Source organism: Globicephala melas, chromosome 4, assembly GCF_963455315.2.
Source record: "Globicephala melas chromosome 4, mGloMel1.2, whole genome shotgun sequence".
NCBI classification, from domain to species: Eukaryota; Metazoa; Chordata; class Mammalia; order Artiodactyla; family Delphinidae; genus Globicephala; species Globicephala melas.
Genome location: NC_083317.1, coordinates 15,659,975 through 15,676,388, shown reverse-complemented (window position 1 = coordinate 15,676,388; position 16,414 = coordinate 15,659,975). Strand labels below are relative to the sequence as shown.

The 16,414-nt window shown below is 37.8% G+C and overlaps 2 protein-coding genes across 8 annotated transcripts in view; one reads left to right on the top strand and one right to left on the bottom strand.

The window, feature by feature from the left end:
- Positions 1 to 471, top strand: part of USP16 (ubiquitin specific peptidase 16) — a 30,468-nt gene extending 29,997 nt beyond the window's left edge. For all 6 annotated transcript variants that reach the window (XM_030880973.3, XM_030880972.3, XM_030880971.2 and 3 more), the window contains one exon: positions 40 to 471. In XM_030880973.3, the coding sequence (XP_030736833.1) occupies positions 40 to 164 (125 nt within the window). In that variant the 3' untranslated portion in view covers positions 165 to 471. The remainder of the gene's footprint in view (positions 1 to 39) is intronic.
- A 1,147-nt stretch (positions 472 to 1,618) lies between these two features.
- On the bottom strand, positions 1,619 to 15,903 carry CCT8 (chaperonin containing TCP1 subunit 8). 2 transcript variants are annotated; one of them, XM_030880978.2, is made up of 15 exons: positions 15,747 to 15,903; positions 13,267 to 13,357; positions 12,456 to 12,535; positions 10,857 to 11,006; positions 10,209 to 10,389; positions 10,035 to 10,096; positions 8,995 to 9,132; positions 7,660 to 7,838; positions 6,872 to 6,938; positions 6,707 to 6,794; positions 6,502 to 6,617; positions 5,653 to 5,724; positions 5,408 to 5,572; positions 4,972 to 5,091; positions 1,619 to 1,847 (listed from the first exon to the last, which is right to left on the bottom strand). In XM_030880978.2, the coding sequence occupies exons 1-15, from the start codon at positions 15,804 to 15,806 to the stop codon at positions 1,770 to 1,772; spliced, it is 1,647 nt and encodes a 548-aa protein (XP_030736838.1). In that variant the 5' UTR covers positions 15,807 to 15,903; the 3' UTR covers positions 1,619 to 1,769. The 2 variants fall into 2 exon arrangements, with proteins under 2 accessions (XP_030736838.1, XP_060153860.1); XM_060297877.2 differs by lacking the exon at positions 15,747 to 15,903 and adding an exon at positions 15,466 to 15,504.
- Between the last annotated feature and the right edge of the window lie 511 nt (positions 15,904 to 16,414).

Below are 16,414 nucleotides of genomic sequence, written 5' to 3'. Positions count from 1 at the left end.
TTCCATTTATATATTTAATTTTACATTTCCTCCTGACAGATTTTGAAATGGACTCAACCAAAGGACAGTGGTTTCACATCAGCGACACACATGTGCAAGCTGTGCCTACAACTAAAGTACTAAATTCACAGGCTTACCTCCTATTTTATGAGAGAATACTGTAACAATTTCAAAAAGTGCTTTCTCTGGAAACATGTTTATGGCTTTTATAATGGCTGTAGTAATAAAAAAGTAAAGACTAACTGTAAGTCATGTTAACTTAAAATTAAATACATGCCAGAAGAAATCATGTTTATTGAAATACTGAAGGGAAAATACCTAAAAATTTACAGTGGTTTTGTATTGTCACAGTGGTTTTTATTCCTGCTTCCAGTTTCTGGAAAGGATTCTGAATTACTTAAGTCCTCTGTGCTTATTAATACGTCTGGGTGGTGGTTTGCAACACATCAATAAAATGAATTACCCCCAAAACTTGTTTTATTACTTAGAAGATTTTAAGTTGTACTGACATACACTACTAGAAAACATTTAGAAGAAAAAGTTTCAGACTGAAACTTCAAGTGTGTTCGTTAAAGCAAAAAAGTGTTAATTTTATAAGCATAGGTATTTGACCTTGGTGGTAACATATATAATGCTTCTGATGCCATGCAGTGTGCATAAGCTGGGGTGTAAGCTGAACTCTGCACTTGTTCTGTGCAATTGTTAATCGACCCAAGGAAGACATTCATTGAAATCCCCTTAATGCCAGCCTCTGGCCAGAAAGTCTGTGAACTGTCCTAATAAATTCCTTTTTTTTTTACCCAAGCCAGCCACTGTTTCCAAGTTGCAAACAACCTTAAGAGCCTTAAGAATATCAAACCTGTCTAAACTTCCTGTAAGGTTCTCTATTAGGAATTCCTTGATGAGTTTACCTAAGACCTAGTCAGCCATACTGCATCCAAATTCCTTTGAAATACCAAAAACAGTATAAAATTTCAAAATGTTACTCAAAGACCTTATATAACCAAAACATACAGTAGCACATGTTCTGTAAAGTAAGTTAAATTAACTTTTTACTATGGTCTTTGCTTTTTTCAAAACTCCACTGTATAAAAACTGACTTGCTTCATTTATATGTCAGGAGGCATGTTTTCAGCTGCATCACAAGTATCTTTGTTCTTTGCTACCAGAATATATGTATTTTAAGTCAGCTATTTAACACATCATTTAATGTTACTGAAACAAGTCACCTCAGTCTTAGGGATTTTCAGAGCTGTGAAAAAATACATCTAGTCCAGGGACTGACAGACTTCCTATAGGTAGTAAATGTCTTAGGCCTAAGTAAATGTCAAGGCCTAAATGTGTTAGGCCTTGAAGGCCACTTGGTCTCTGTCACAGCTATGCAACTCTGCCATTCCCTTGTAAAAAGCAGCCATAGGCAATATATAAATATACCTGATCATGGCTGTGTTCCAATAAAACTTATGTATAAAAACAGGCAGCAGGCCAGATTTATATTGCCAACAGGCCCCTCATAACTTAGGTGACTTGCCTCAAGTGCCACAGTTCATTTCATTAACAAGGTTGAGACAAAACAGGTCATCCAGATCCAAGAACGGTGGTCCTCAGACAAAGAGGCTTTGATAGTAACAACATGTTTATTGTATCATCCAGCCGAGAATACAAGATAACACAAAACACTTCTTAATTTAGGAGAATATGAAAACATCAGGCAATTCCTAGAGTACTACTACAAACACAGCCTTCACCTACAGTAAAAATCTAGCCATTCAGTCATTTTGGTCATCATCCCAGTCTTTCTTCCCACTTGGAGGCTTGGGCCCACCGGCTGGTTTTGCCATGATGATCTGCAAAACAAAATCCACACGAGTATACTTATAAACTCAAGCTCCAGAGTGAAGAGAAAGAATATTTCTCTATTACCCTGCTTCATTATTAGGCAATCATCACCAATGAGCAATCTGTTATTACACTGCATATGAAACACTAGCATATTGTTATTGTCCAGCAGGCGAGTTTTCCGCTTTTGTGGACATTAATAGCAACAAAATTCACACACATTAGCGAGGGGCATTCTAAGACATGCACTTCAACAACCCAATGCTCGGAATGTGAAAAATATCTGCATGCATCACTGGCATAAATCAGTCAGTTTGGCACCTGATTTGCTATTTATATATGAGATTCGTCTTGCCAACCATCTTTATCCCAATTTCCTTGTGGTTTAGAAGCTTTAGGTCCACCTGCCAGTTTTGCCATTATAATCTAAAGTGGTCGATACGTAAAATATATATAAAGTTCAACAATGACATTTTCTAGTACCTATAAATGAGAGCCATTCAAATACAGGAAATGTGTGTTCATAAACGAAAAAATCCAAGCACCTAGTTGCCTGGAAACATGCTAGAAGCCTCATTTATCTAGAATGCACTAATCCAGCATTTTCCAAGTATAATCATATAGCATGTTTAAAGGATTTATGTTTGGGCAAAAAAAAAAAAGGTGTTGGGGGTGCATGGTAGCTTTGGGCTCAAATAAATTTGGGAGAAGTTAAAGTCAGTTGGCTTTCCCCACAGTAGAACTGTAAAACTCTGATATACATTCTAAATCTCAAAATTGGATACAGTATTCACTGCTTCCCAAATTTATAATTAAGAGATCTTTCTGTATAACATCAAGGGGTTTGGCTTGAGTCTCATGCAACACAAACCGTAAAATATCTTCACCTTCAATAGATTTCCCACCCCTTTTCAGAAGCTGCTTTCATAAAACAACCTAACCTGAAATTCTTGGAGGAACATTTTACCAAATGAGGATAAATTCAGATTGAATTAAAGGCAGTAAGTATAATTTTAGAACCCAAGTATAGTTTAAGAAAAAAGTACCTAAAAACAGTTCTCAAACTTTAGTGGGCATCACAATCACCTGAAGGGCTTATTTAAAACAGACTGATTCTTTCCAGAGTTTCACTCAGTGGGTCTGGGAATTTGTATTTTTATTAAGTTCTTCAGTGATGTTGATGCTATTGACTAGGAGGCAATTTGAGAACTAGTGAAATAAACACTTGAACAAGATTAATCCAGCCCTACTACATTTTCCAATGCTTAAAACTTGATTTACAAGTCCTTTTCCAGAATATGTACTATGCAAAATAGGTACAACTATATTGAAGAGTGTTCATTAGACAGTTGGATGGGTTCTTCAGATACATATTTCGTGTACAGAGTGCTAAGGGCACATAACAATGAACATCCTCCCCTAGGGTAAAACAAAACACAGCCTTCCCAGTTTAAAACCGAAATTCAGAAGTACCTGTGTGAGCAAGGCACTTACTTGTGTTATTAACATTACTGTCTTGCTTGGACACTGACATTCAAAAAGTTCCTTAGGAACTTCTACTATTAGAATTTCTGCTTACCTCATGCTTCAGTCTACTTAGCTTCTCCTGTCCCCTTATACTTTTGGTCCTCCTTTTTATTCTTAGCCACATGTTAACTTATAGAACAAACATTTCCTTAAGGCATTTAAACATTATCCTTGTTTAAAAACTCCAAAAACATATTCTTCCACTAAAAACTATTTGAGGCACTGATATAAAAATACACTATTAATAAATCCAGTACATAGATATCCAGTCTGATTATTTTCAATGTGTTGAAACTGGATCTCCAGGTTCCATTTTTGGTCATCTTACCTAAGAAAAAGTTCTTCCTTTACCGAAGTGAAATTTGTTTTGCTATAATTACAACCAACCGATCTGAGAATAAGTCTAATTTCCTTTCCATTTCTACCTAAAACTTGCTTCTATTAATTTGGCATGATTTTCATTTAATGGACTTATACTGTGCCCCTAGCAATTAAAATTTTCTACTCAGTATTTAAAAATTATTCATTGGTTAATAATCACTTCTAGAATTTTGTAGGAAAATACATTTCATTAAGTTTAGAAAACACCTTTTTGAAAAACTATGAATTCTGGTTTATCTGTGAATCCAAAGTAGTCTTCACCACTTTCTTCTCTGCCATAATTCCTCAAAAATATTGGCAGAAATACTATGATTTTTTATACCTTAAGATCTTAGTACCCCAAGACATAATCTGTCACAGAAGAAAAAAATTTAAATGCCAGGTCCTATCATCTCCACACTTCCTTGAAGGTGATACAGTAGTTCCCCCTTAGATGCCTTCCAAGAATCCCAGTGGATGCCTGAAACTGAGCATAGTAATGAACCCTATATCTGTGCTTTTTCCCATACATACATACCTATGATAAAATATATAAATTAGGCACAATAAGAGAATATCTGATTGGTAGCATCACTACTCTTGCACTTTGGGACCAGTAAGTAAAATATGTTGACCTGATAATCGAAATGGCTAACAGACAGTGCACACAGCGTGGATATGCTGGACGAAGAGATGATTCACGTCCTGGACCAGGACAGTGTGAGATTTCATCACATAGTATACTTATAATGGCACACAATTTAAAATTTATGAATTACTTATTTCTAGGATTTTCTTTCTTATATTCTAGGATTGCAGGTGACTTGTGGGTAAACTGAAACCACAGAAAGTAAAACTGCATGTAAGGGAGGGAATACTGTAGTCTGCAATATCCGCCTCAGATCTTTATGGCCCTTCCATATTCCATCTTAAATTTCCTCTCTAGATTATGTGTACAAAGGCGTTCTTAGTCTAAAAAGTCTTGAAAACTATGAATCTGTATCAGATTTTACCCACTCCAGTTCCCAAATGGCAAAGGATTCTTTCACTGGCAAAATCTTCATTTTAAATTAGCTGAAATACATTCAAAACAATTTAAAACTGTAATAGAATTAAAACAATTTTTTTTGGGGGGGGTACTTTGAATAGAATGAGAACTGTGCTATATTCTAGTTCCATGAAAATATACTTCCAACTACATAAAAATTAGTATTTTTAAAGATCAAAATTTCACTTCTCACTCACCTGATCCACTCTAAGTACAGTGACAGCAGCATTAGTAGCCAGTTTGATAGCCCAGTATTTTCCCAGGTAAGTATCTAGAACACCAGCTTCCAACATGTCCTTTACAGCAGGAACTTCAGCCTGTCAACACAAAACTGTTTTTATTCTTTCACTTTAAATGTTTATGTGAAAATATCTGTACTCAATAGAAACATGGCTACTTAAATAAAACTAGAATAAGTAGCTAGGAAAAAGTACTACCTCATCTACACTATAAAACAAATTTTAATAAAATACTAAATTCTCTATCAGATAAACTATGAAAAAGCTAACTGTTATGAAAATCATTTGTTCACAAATCAGAACATTTTCTGATTTTCCTTTTAAACTTAATACGTCTATTTTTAGGTTGTGCATTCACAAAATAAAACAAGTTCATAGTGTTTTTTTCAAATACCTCAATATCTAATCCAACATTCTTATTTCCTTCTTGATGTACTGCATAAAGTTTAGAGATTACTTCATTGGCCTTAACTCCAGAGTTTTCCGCCAGTGCCCGGGGAATAGCTTCAAATGCCTCAGCAAACTTCTTAATGGCATACTGTTCAAGTCCAGGACATGTCTAAAACAAAAATGTGCTTATTACTAAATTTTATTCGAACAATGACAACAAAGTCAGTTTGTACACAGAAAGCCATATACCTCTCCATACGATGTGATCTGTTTGGCTAACTCAATTTCTGTTGCTCCACCTCCAGGTACAAGACGTTTATCCTATAATACGTAGTTTAAACAAAAAAACAACAGAAGTCACCAAGAAGCAATTTCCAGTTTTTTAAATCTTTTCAGATTCCAGTACTCCACCAGACTAGAGGTTTTAATCAGATTCAATTACAAGTTTTATAAAATTCAAATTCCAATTATGAATGTCATAAAAATGGCGTGATTTGAACCAACTACCTTACTGCACCATAGTGTCTGGTATACGAAAAAGGACCAAAGTTAAGAATGGGAACATCACTATGTGGTTATCTGTATTTCCAGATATAGCACTAAGAATAGTGCTGAAGCAACTGAAGGTGTATTATAATTGAAAACCACCATAAACCATCTCTTTAAAACAGTTATATATAAAAAAAAAAAAGTCTTGGGCTTCCCTGGTGGCACAGTGGTTGAGTCCCCCTGCCGATGCAGGGGACGCGGGTTCACACCCCAGTCCGGGAGGATCCTGCATGCCGCGGAGCAGCTGGGTCTTTGGGCCGTGGCCGCTGGGCCTGCGCGTCTGGAGCCTGTGCTCCGCGGCAGGAGAGGCCACAACAGTGAAAGGCCCGTGTACCGCAGGAAAAAAAAAAAAAAAGAAGCCTTGATTTGCTATTTACTCCTTTTCATTTCATTTTAGAAAATTCATCAGCAACAAATACTTAAGTGGAGGCTTAAGGAGGAAGGTGCTTTGCTTTACACAAGCCATTCATTTTCAAGTTCTCAGAATGTCTGCCAACTGTGTTTTTGAGGATTTACAAATACTAAATTAAGATGAATGCTGATACTGACCCTTGTGAGAACTTTGAAAGTATTAACACCATCATCTACTGCCCTCTCTATATCATCCATCAGATTGTCTGTAGAGCCTCGAAGCACTATGGTAGAAATGGCACCATCTTCCTTTTCTGTCCATAAATTAAATATATTTGGGGATTAGTAAAAGCAAATGAACTCCCCACACTTCACATACATATAGTTTACCACTACTACTTACCATGCTTAAAAACCACCACCTGCGTATCTCCAACCTCTGAGAGGTAAACACTGTCACAATGTCCCATTTCTTCAAGGACAGGAGGAGTCTGCGAAAAAATGACTCTTGTAATAAAAATAATTCAAATAGGTTCAACTCTCTTTTAATATTGTCCAAAATACATACCAATCTAGGAAGAGCTGTAGCACCAACTGTTTTACATAATCTTCTGAGATCCCATTTTGAGTTCAGCCTTTAAAAAACAAAACAAAGACCTTAACAGAAGTTTTAATTCCATGAGATACCAAAGTAAAACACAAGAGATTAAACAGGAAACTGTACATTGGGCCTCAGGTCACCTTCTTTTGACCCTGAAGGTTCAAGCTCAGAATGGGTCTGGACTGCACTGTGCAATCCAGTCACAGGTGTTTAGGGCATTATTCTAGAACTGGGAGAGTTCCAGTCTCCTTAGGATGTCAAGGGTTCATAGTTCTGAAATACTAAGGAAGCCCTGGTACACAGAAAACTTTTGCTTTACTTTGGGCAACTGCACGTTCCGTGAGGAGAAGAGTGATTTACTCTGCACGTTATATTATGTGCTCGGAGAGGTGGGAACGGGTGGGTGAACTGTCTAGTGTAAGCCACAAACGTGTTCATAAATTTAAAGCTATGTTCCTGACCCCACGCTCCAGCTGGCAGTGTGTACCAGGTCTGTGTCTGGTCTCTTAAGCTCCTCCCTCTCCCTCTTCAATTAACATCTGCTAACTGGTCCTTCAGCTCTCGGCCTAAAGGTAAGTTTTCTCAGATCTGCTTCCTGTTCCCCTAGATCAAGTTAAGTCCTCTTGCCATGCAATCTAATACCTCATACTTTCCCCCTTTTAACAGTCTTCATGTTGTGTTGAATTTATCTGCTTGGTGTTTCACCACTCAAAGCCATTTACAATCCAGGTTAATAGAATGCAGTCCCCTCTTACCTCACCAACATGATATTGTATTTGTTTGCATAATGAAGAGCCATGTCTGCCACTTTGCCACCTGTTACGACGACATTTGCACCACTACCAGCAATAGCTCTGACTTGCGTATCCATGAGGTTTTCTTCTCCCTTACTAAAATTCATCAATTCTTCAGCAGTCTTTATCAATACCGTTCCCTAGCAAAATAAGTAAGGATTTTCTTTAAAACCATTTCACCACGTTGCTGTTCAAAGTCACAGAATAACACTTTATTGAAGAAATAATTTAAAGATTTGGGAGAAAAATATGAAGATAAACATAAACATGAAGCAGAATACAAAATTTGTATGGAATTAACAAATTCAGCTTGTTCCTAGACCAATGCCCCTGCCCCCAACACTGATGCATTTGCTCTTTGACAGGCACTTTGATGGAAAAACTGGAGAAATACACTGTACTTTTAGATGTTAGACAGGTATCCTGACATCTGTCTTCTGATGAATGTCAACCAAAAGAATGTTGTGGTTCTCAAACTTTTTCTAAAACGTGGACTAAGTGACCAGCCCCACCCCACCCCACCCCTGCAAAACTTCAAAAACCGTCCACAACTCAGATTTCAAGCATTCTAGGGATGCAATCAACAGTGACCTATAAACATATGCTTCAAACTTCTTAACATGTGTTTTTAAAAACAAACTTCAGGGACTTCCCTGGTGGCGCAAGGGTTAAGAATCCGCCTGCCAATGCAGGGGACACAGGTTCGAGCCCTGGTCCGGGAAGATCCCACATGCCAAGGAGCAACTAAGCCCGTGAACCACAACTACTGAGCCTGCGCTCTAGAGCCCGGGAGCCGCAACTACTGAGCCCACGCACCTAGAGCCCATGCTCCGCAACGAGGGAAGCCACCGCAATGAGAGGCCTGTGCACCACAATGAAGAGTAGCCCCCGCTCGCCGCAAGTAGAGAAAGGCCGCACGCGGCAATGAAGACCCAACACAGCCAAAAATAAAAATAAATTTGTTATTAAAAAAATTTTAATGAACAGCACACACTCATTTTCTTCACTGAACATTTAACCTGCTGAATTGTGTAAGTTCTACTAGAAGTCAAGAGCTGTTTATTAGAATATAAACAATACTGTCATAATCTAATGTTCCAAGTTTTGTACTTAGTATTTGAATTAGATATTCAAATATAAGTCTGATTAAAAAATAAACATGACCCGGCAATTTTCAATAATTATGCAGTATTCACTGGATTAAGAGGAAACTCTACCTCAAAATTTTAGAATCATTAAAACTATCTGAAAGGATAACCGCAAATTTTTACCTTTAAGGTTCTGAAATCTACATACCTTAGTTTCTGTTATCATTCCATCAAAAGGACAAGAGTACACTGCTATTTTTGCATCTTTGACAGATGTTACATCACCTTCAGTTTCCTTCTTAAAAACCATGCCATGCAATACTGAAGAGGAATGGATACCAGAGCCCTAAGGAGTTGGATATCAAAATCACCAGTGATTTCATGAAAATAACATCAGGGCTAATTTGTTGATTCTGCATGCACCAAAAATATTCATTTCTAAATAATATAATATACAAAGGCAGTGACTCCTGGGGATGAGTAGGGTGGTGGACATAAAGCATACCAGTCTGCTCAATGCAGGAATCACTGTGGCAACGAGCCACTGTTATGGACAGGGGTCCTTCAGTGTACTGGGAAGAATCAAAGAACAACTGCTCTAAGCCATTCACTCACTCTGTACCAATGTACCAGGCAGAATAGGGATCAAAGCCAAGTTTCTGATTTCACAAGCTTACCATGTAATGGCGAAGGGGAAGGCAGTGCATGGATAAAGTCAGAAAACACCCAGCATGTATATTAACACACACACATTTACAGCTAACACATGTACTAATGTAAGCTAAACTCAGCTACATTAACAATCACATGTGTAAAATCACTACAGTTATAGGTTTTACTGCATCAAGCACCATATTTTTATCAAATACATACTCTTTAAATATTAAAAGTATGAATTTTATTATTATAGAGCAACAGAAAAACTTGAACCTCATTCAAAATTGCCTTCTAAGCTCATTTTTATAAGTCAGCATATATCAAGATTGCAAATAATATTTTGTTTATGCACTATTCTCAACCTTCCAGCTATCATGGAAAAATGATGACTTAAGAAGATAATATGTTGATATCCTTTTAAATTTAACAAGTGGTGTATTACAATCTAGCAATATCCAAATGCTACAACAAAGGCAGGAAGTCCTAAGTGCCTAAAACCCACAAGATAAAATTTAGAATAACAGAAATTTTTTTTTTTGCAAAAAAAAATCTGATCTATCTAGATAACATTAATGCATTTTCTAAACTTACCAGAATCTTACAAACTCTGATATTATCAACATTGAAGTGGCCAGAGTCAGGAAAAATAGATACTGTTAAGAAAACGAGACATATCAAAAGATATGTTGGGACAACAGAGAAAATATCTTAATCACATTAAGACATTTTAATTTTGGATCTTTTCATTTACTGATATTTACTCACCACATGCCTGAGCAATAAGTTTGGCCAGAAATGCTTCATTACCATATTGTTTACTCATTATGGAGGTATGAAGTAGAGATGACACTTCATCAACATCCCGAAGATTTTTTGCAGAACAACATACCAAGTCAGGAAGAATCTCATGGGCTTTTTTGCAGGCTATTTCATAACCTTCTATGACCTTAAATGTAAAAAGCAAAAATGTTTCCTCAAAAGATGTAATTTTGACATGACTTAATAAGGTAGCTTATTTTGGTAACCCAATGAATACCAATCTTTATTTTCAATAGAAAAAAACAAAGCACACTTCCAGAATAACATTCACGGCACAGCCTACTATTTAAGGGTGCAGGCTTTGGTGAGAGCCCAAATTTGAATCCTAACTGCCATCACTAGCTACTTGCGCAAGGTTTTTCTAACTTAAGGCTCACTTTCCTTATCTGAAACAAAACAGGATTACTTCTAATAGGCCCCACTCATAGGGTTCTTGTAAGGATAGAATGAGATACTGCATGTGAAGCATATGTACTACAATGCCTGGCACAGAGAAAACTGCTCAAAATCAGCTATTACTAATGACTTTTATTTAGTAGGTATATATACATAAGCAAATATGAAACAGGGGTAGATTATAAAATGAACACTCACCTCTGAAACTGACAGGCCGAGTCTCAGAAGCTCTTCAGCTAATTCTAGAAGAGCTCCAGCAAAAACCAGAACAAAGTTTGTGCCATCTCCAACCTCTTGCTCTTGCATGTGAGAGGCCATTACAATCATTTTTGCAGCAGGATGCTGTACCTGACAGAAGGGGTTTGAATTTGAATATCAAGCTAAAACATTTGATCCTTAAAGCAAAATAAAATTGTTCATTTCCATTTCTTCTTAAATTAATAGACTCCAATCTCCCTATGGGTGATACCTGTCAGACAGACAGGTAACTGTCTGACAAGTAACAGTTACCTGTCAGACAGGTAACTCATGTGATCACACTGCTACACACTACTTATAGTGTAGTCACAAGAAGACAATCCAAGTCCACCTAGGCCTATGAACACGAATGCATCACCATAAATGACAATAACTTCACAGGCACTTTCTTTTAATGGTCAGTCACCCAGTATGTACACCTGCATACCTAAGGTTCATAACTTTATTATATATTCACTAAATTAAAAAACAAAGTAATTCCAACCACTAAACCTAAGGCACTTTTAAAAAAGGCTTCAGAAGTGCTAAAATAGATGTCATTTAACTTCATCACAAGTCTCAATTTTTATGTATTCTTTTTGTAAGGGGTTATCAATTATGGTTTAAAAGGAGGGGAATATAAAACATTTCTTAAAAACAGCATATCAAAATTTTAAGTGATCATTTCTTAGGATTTACATGCTTTCTAAGAAATAATCAGAGTAACAGCTGATAGCACTGAGAAAACTAAAAAGCTGACATTATAGTTTATTATGAGGACAGTATCCCCGTCACACTTGAACTCCTGAGAACATCACAGAGTACAACATTCACATTCACAATAAGCCCCTCTATAAATATCTTGTGGAATTAAATTTGTTTTGTTCAATATTATTACTTCAAGACTATACTGTTATTTAAGAAGTTGAAGAAATGTTAACTTATCTATGGAGTTCTGTCTAAAAGCATTAAGCTCTGGTGCTTTAAGAGCTAAGTTCAAGAAAATTCCCTGAGATTGAACATATGCTTCAATTAGCAGCTGGCTGAGGAATGGTGCTCTATGTGTTCAGGTGCCAGGCTGTCCTCATACCTCGGCTGGCAGTATCTATTCTACAGATTCTATAACATCAAAACTGCAGGTGAACAAAGCAAAATTCCACAAACTGATTGTTTTATCTTCACAAAGACAATTAAAAAAAAAACACACCACTATTTTCAAGTATCAGATGTTTCTACATTATGGAATAATTCACTTCAGTGTTACACTCTACAGAACAAGACAACATATTCAATTTGATATGATTATGAGCAAATATATTTTTTATCACAACCAATCATTCCATAAATTAATAATTTAGGAGATTTAAAATTTGAGTTGCTAAGATGTTAAACATAAAGAGGACTCTTTATAATTAGGAAAATCTGTATAATGAATTTTCAAGTTGGGAATAAAAAAATCCCTTATTATTCAATTTGAAATAAAGGTTCTTTTACATTAAAATATACTGAATTTTTGATGTCACCAAAACATTTCTTGGCTTTTTTAAAGAAATAACTTACTTCTAGCTCTCTTAAAACAGTTGCTGCATCATTTGTCACAAACAACTTCTCCAGGTGGTTGATAATCATTTTGTTCATTCCTCAAAAATAACAATTAGAAAAAGAAATCCATTATTACTCAAACCCTTCTCCAAATACTGGGAAAATCTAGTCAAGAAATATAAATTTATATCCATTCCTAAAAATAACTTTGTAAGAATTCAAAACATATTATCTATTCTTTAAGGTTATCTCATAGCCCTATGGCTTTGCCTGACTGCACACCTGTACTCTTTCCTTTTTAATCTCTGATAATGTTTATTAGCGAGGATGCCAATTTTGTCATATTTTTATTCAATCAACATAGCATATTAACATGTACAAAGACTAAAATAATCTATTTAAAAGTACACTTATTTTTTTGCTTATTCCATAAATCTGTATCAATTAATTCAGTCGATGGTAGGAGACAAGAGAGAATTTTTCTCCCTTAAATTATAATGTCGCTCTATGTAAAAGATCTGTTCCACATCTACAACCGTGAACACTAGGTACTGCCTCAATGGTGAAAGCACTATAACTTTTCTATCCTCTCAATAGGACAAAACGTAACATTTGGATTCCAACTTTTCTAAAAAGGTATGAATTGCTGACTAAAGATTAGAAACACTGTACTGGTGTCACTGAGCTATGAAATAAATTTCAATGCCATACTATATTATGGCGAAAACTCTCAATTTACATATAATATCCTCAGAACAAGTTTGAAAGAGCTAGTGCACAAAATTCTATTACAGTACTGTATCTTTTAAAACATGAATTTAGAAATTACCATTTGGTCCATATGCTGTACGAGTTGTCTGGGCAAGCTCCTTGCAAGCCTGTATGTTCCTGTACACAGCCTCTTCCAACCCTGAAAAATGCTGTCAAAAAAAACTTCTGATTAGGCAGGACAGTGAATCTCAATAATTTCTTCATCTGTAAAATGGGGTAATATAATAGTACCTGTTTCAGAGGATTGTTAAAACTATCAAGCAAGATTTATATATGTAAAGTATGATGCCTGGTATTCACAAATGATCCATAGATTTGTCCACTAGTTGAATGAATAAAGCAAGACATTTTTAGGGACCACAGGCACCTACTTACACATCAAAACATAAAACCTGTAATTTTTTAAAAATGTAGTGAAAAGTGCAGGGAAGAGTGCTAAGATTGATTAGAGAAAGCAAATGAGCTCTTGCAGATAAAAATACCTTTTCAGAGTTTATCAGTACTTTCTAAAAGTTGAAATGTGGTCATGAATATTTATTGTGTTAAAACCTGAGCACTGTAAATCCAGCAGTTCTATGTCCCCTGGGAATTAACATATCTGCCTCATCAATTTTTAGGAACCAAAGCATACAGATTTTGAATGCTCATTTGAACTGCAATATAATTCCAACATGCACACATTGAAAACTACTGAATTGGTCACAGTACTAAAATTCTCAAGTTTTACACTGGACTTCTTTTAGACTTAGAATTTACCTGTGGTCTCAGATAAATTTCAAGAGCCTACTGTTCATGTGAACATTTTTCTAGAGCTGCTTTGCCCAAGAGAGTAGCCACTTGCCACAAGTGGCTATTTAAATTTTAAGTAATTAATTAAAAATTCAGTCCCTCAATTGCACTAGGCACAACTCAAGTGCCCAGTAGCTACTTGTGACTAGTGGGTACCATACTGGACAGTCCTGATATAGAACACTTCCATCACAGCAGACAGACAATACTGTTCTAAAGATCTCCTGCCTTACATTGTTTTTCCCCCATCCCCATTCTCTGAGGAACAGTCATCTCTGATCATAAATTAGATCCTGTCAAACCCTTTAATGACTTCTCATCACTTAGGAAAAAATGTAAAGCCCCTGTCAGGGATAAATGTGTAGGCACATTGTAACCCTTGCCTACAACTCTTCTCAATTCATCTCTTACCGTTCCGTTGGTAAGCTTCAGCCCTATTACCTTTCTTGCTTTCTTTTAGCAGGTGACACTCATTCCATCCTCAGGGCCTTTGTACTCACTGGTCCCTCAGCCTGGAACACTTCTGCCTTTAATCTTCGCCACTAAGCACAGAGCTGAGAGTTCTTTCCTGAACATCTTAATTGTTCTATCTACCCCAACCCTTCCTTTTTAATTTTTTTTTAGAGGCAGATTTTATTTCCTTTATCATTATTTGAAATTATCCTTTTTGTTCATTTGGCCATTTATTATTTCTGCCTCAGAAAAATAAAAACCATGGACGTTCTTCAGCCTTTTAAAAAAGTGAGCAATGTCATTTTCAGCGAAGCTCTTTCACCAATATTTACATTAAACCTTGATATTTACTATATTCACAACATCCCAAAAGTGCATCATGCCAACAAGAACCTAGTTCCCTAAACCTGTTACCATAAATGGAACCACACTATCTACATACCTTTAACTAAGCACAGAAAATATGGGGGACAAATAAAGGAACACTACCATTTGAACACAAGAGACACATTTATCAGTAGTGCTTTAAGATATTTTTAAAAAACTAAGCTTCTGAAATTACGTCCAAGATCTCGCCATAAAACAAAGCAGTTTTATTTAGGCCAGGGTGTCACTTACCTTGTGGGTTACAACTGTGATCGTTACAACCCTTTTTGTCCAATCTGCTCAATTTAATAATGAGAAAAGCAAGACCCAGAGGGGTAAGTTTTACATCAAGCTAGCTAACCTAAGTTGCGACCAGAATCCATTCGCATTGTAACCACTGTTTATCCTACTATAACGCACTGCTTCTGCGAACTAAATGGGGAGCCTGCTATTTCTCATTTAGAAAAAAGTTGCCAAGACAGGCCTTTGTCCCTCTCTTAACCGCACCACCCACTCCCCGAACTGTGGCAATCAGCTTCGCAGTTCCCAAAGCAATTTCACCTACGTTGTTTCACCTGTGTCGCCTTCTAAAAGAGAGACTCATCACCCCCGTTTTACGGATGGAGGTAAAATGCAGAAGCGGCCTTACATCTGTCCGACAACCAAGTACAGAACACGGTGTCTGCGGCCTCGTCCCCCACTCGCCGTCTCTGCCCGCTCGACCCTTCCCGGCGTCCGTAAAGAACCAAAATGCCCGCAGGCCTCCGCGGCAGAGCCCTCCCGAGAACACCTCCCTTTCTGGAATCTTCTCTCCCTCCGACCGCAGTGTCGGGGGAGCACGCCCGGCCCGTTAGTACACCCTTCTTCGCCGCGGCCGCCGCTGCCCTACGCCGACTCTCCCACCTCACTCCTCCTTCCTCCTTTCCTTACCTTCGCTCCCTCCTTGAGCATCTGGGCAAAGCCCGGGGCCTTGGGGACGTGGAGAGCCATGACCACTACGCAGGAAGCAGTTCACGCGCCCGCTCAGACTACCCCGGAGGAAGCAAGGAGCGCGCACAGCCTCCTGGGAACGCAGCGTGCGGCGGCTTCACGCTCCTCCTCTCTTTCCAGCCGGGTCCGCCCCTTCCCCCAGCCGCCTGGACTGAAGCCTCGCGAGAAGGAGCACTTTGAGCAGTCAGAACTGTCTTGACGATCCTCGATATGGTCGATCGATCGGGCGGGTCGCGGAGCGCGCCATCTGTCTTCCGGCCGACGCACGCGCAGCCAGCCGGGCCGTTGTGGCACGCTGGCGATTTTTCCCTTTGACTAGGCTCGGTGCTCTGGACGTTTGAATTCCGGTGGTTCTGACCTGGAAGCCACACCTTCCAAGATTACCTTACTTGTAATCTTGCAGACCCTCGCATAACGTCGGTGCAGGTGTGCGCCGCCTCCCCCTTTTTTTTTAACCAAGGCAGGGCACCTGCCTTCATCCCCAAAATCTATTCGTTGAGCGTGTGCTCTGACTTGGGTGCTGTAGCAGCTCTGGGGACTTGAAGGTGATAATTAAAATCTGTAAGGATAACTGTATACTGAGTACTCCTATGTGCCAGGCTCTGTTA

Coding starts and splice junctions, on each gene's coding strand:
- CCT8 (XM_030880978.2), bottom strand. CDS start 15,806: ATGGCTCTCCACGTCCCCAAGGCCCCGGGCTTTGCCCAGATGCTCAAG. Junction 12,536..13,266: donor TACAGCATATGGACCAAATG/GTAATTTCTAAA, acceptor GTTATTTTTGAG/GAATGAACAAAATGATTATC. Junction 5,573..5,652: donor AGATCACATCGTATGGAGAG/GTATATGGCTTT, acceptor TTTTTGTTTTAG/ACATGTCCTGGACTTGAACA.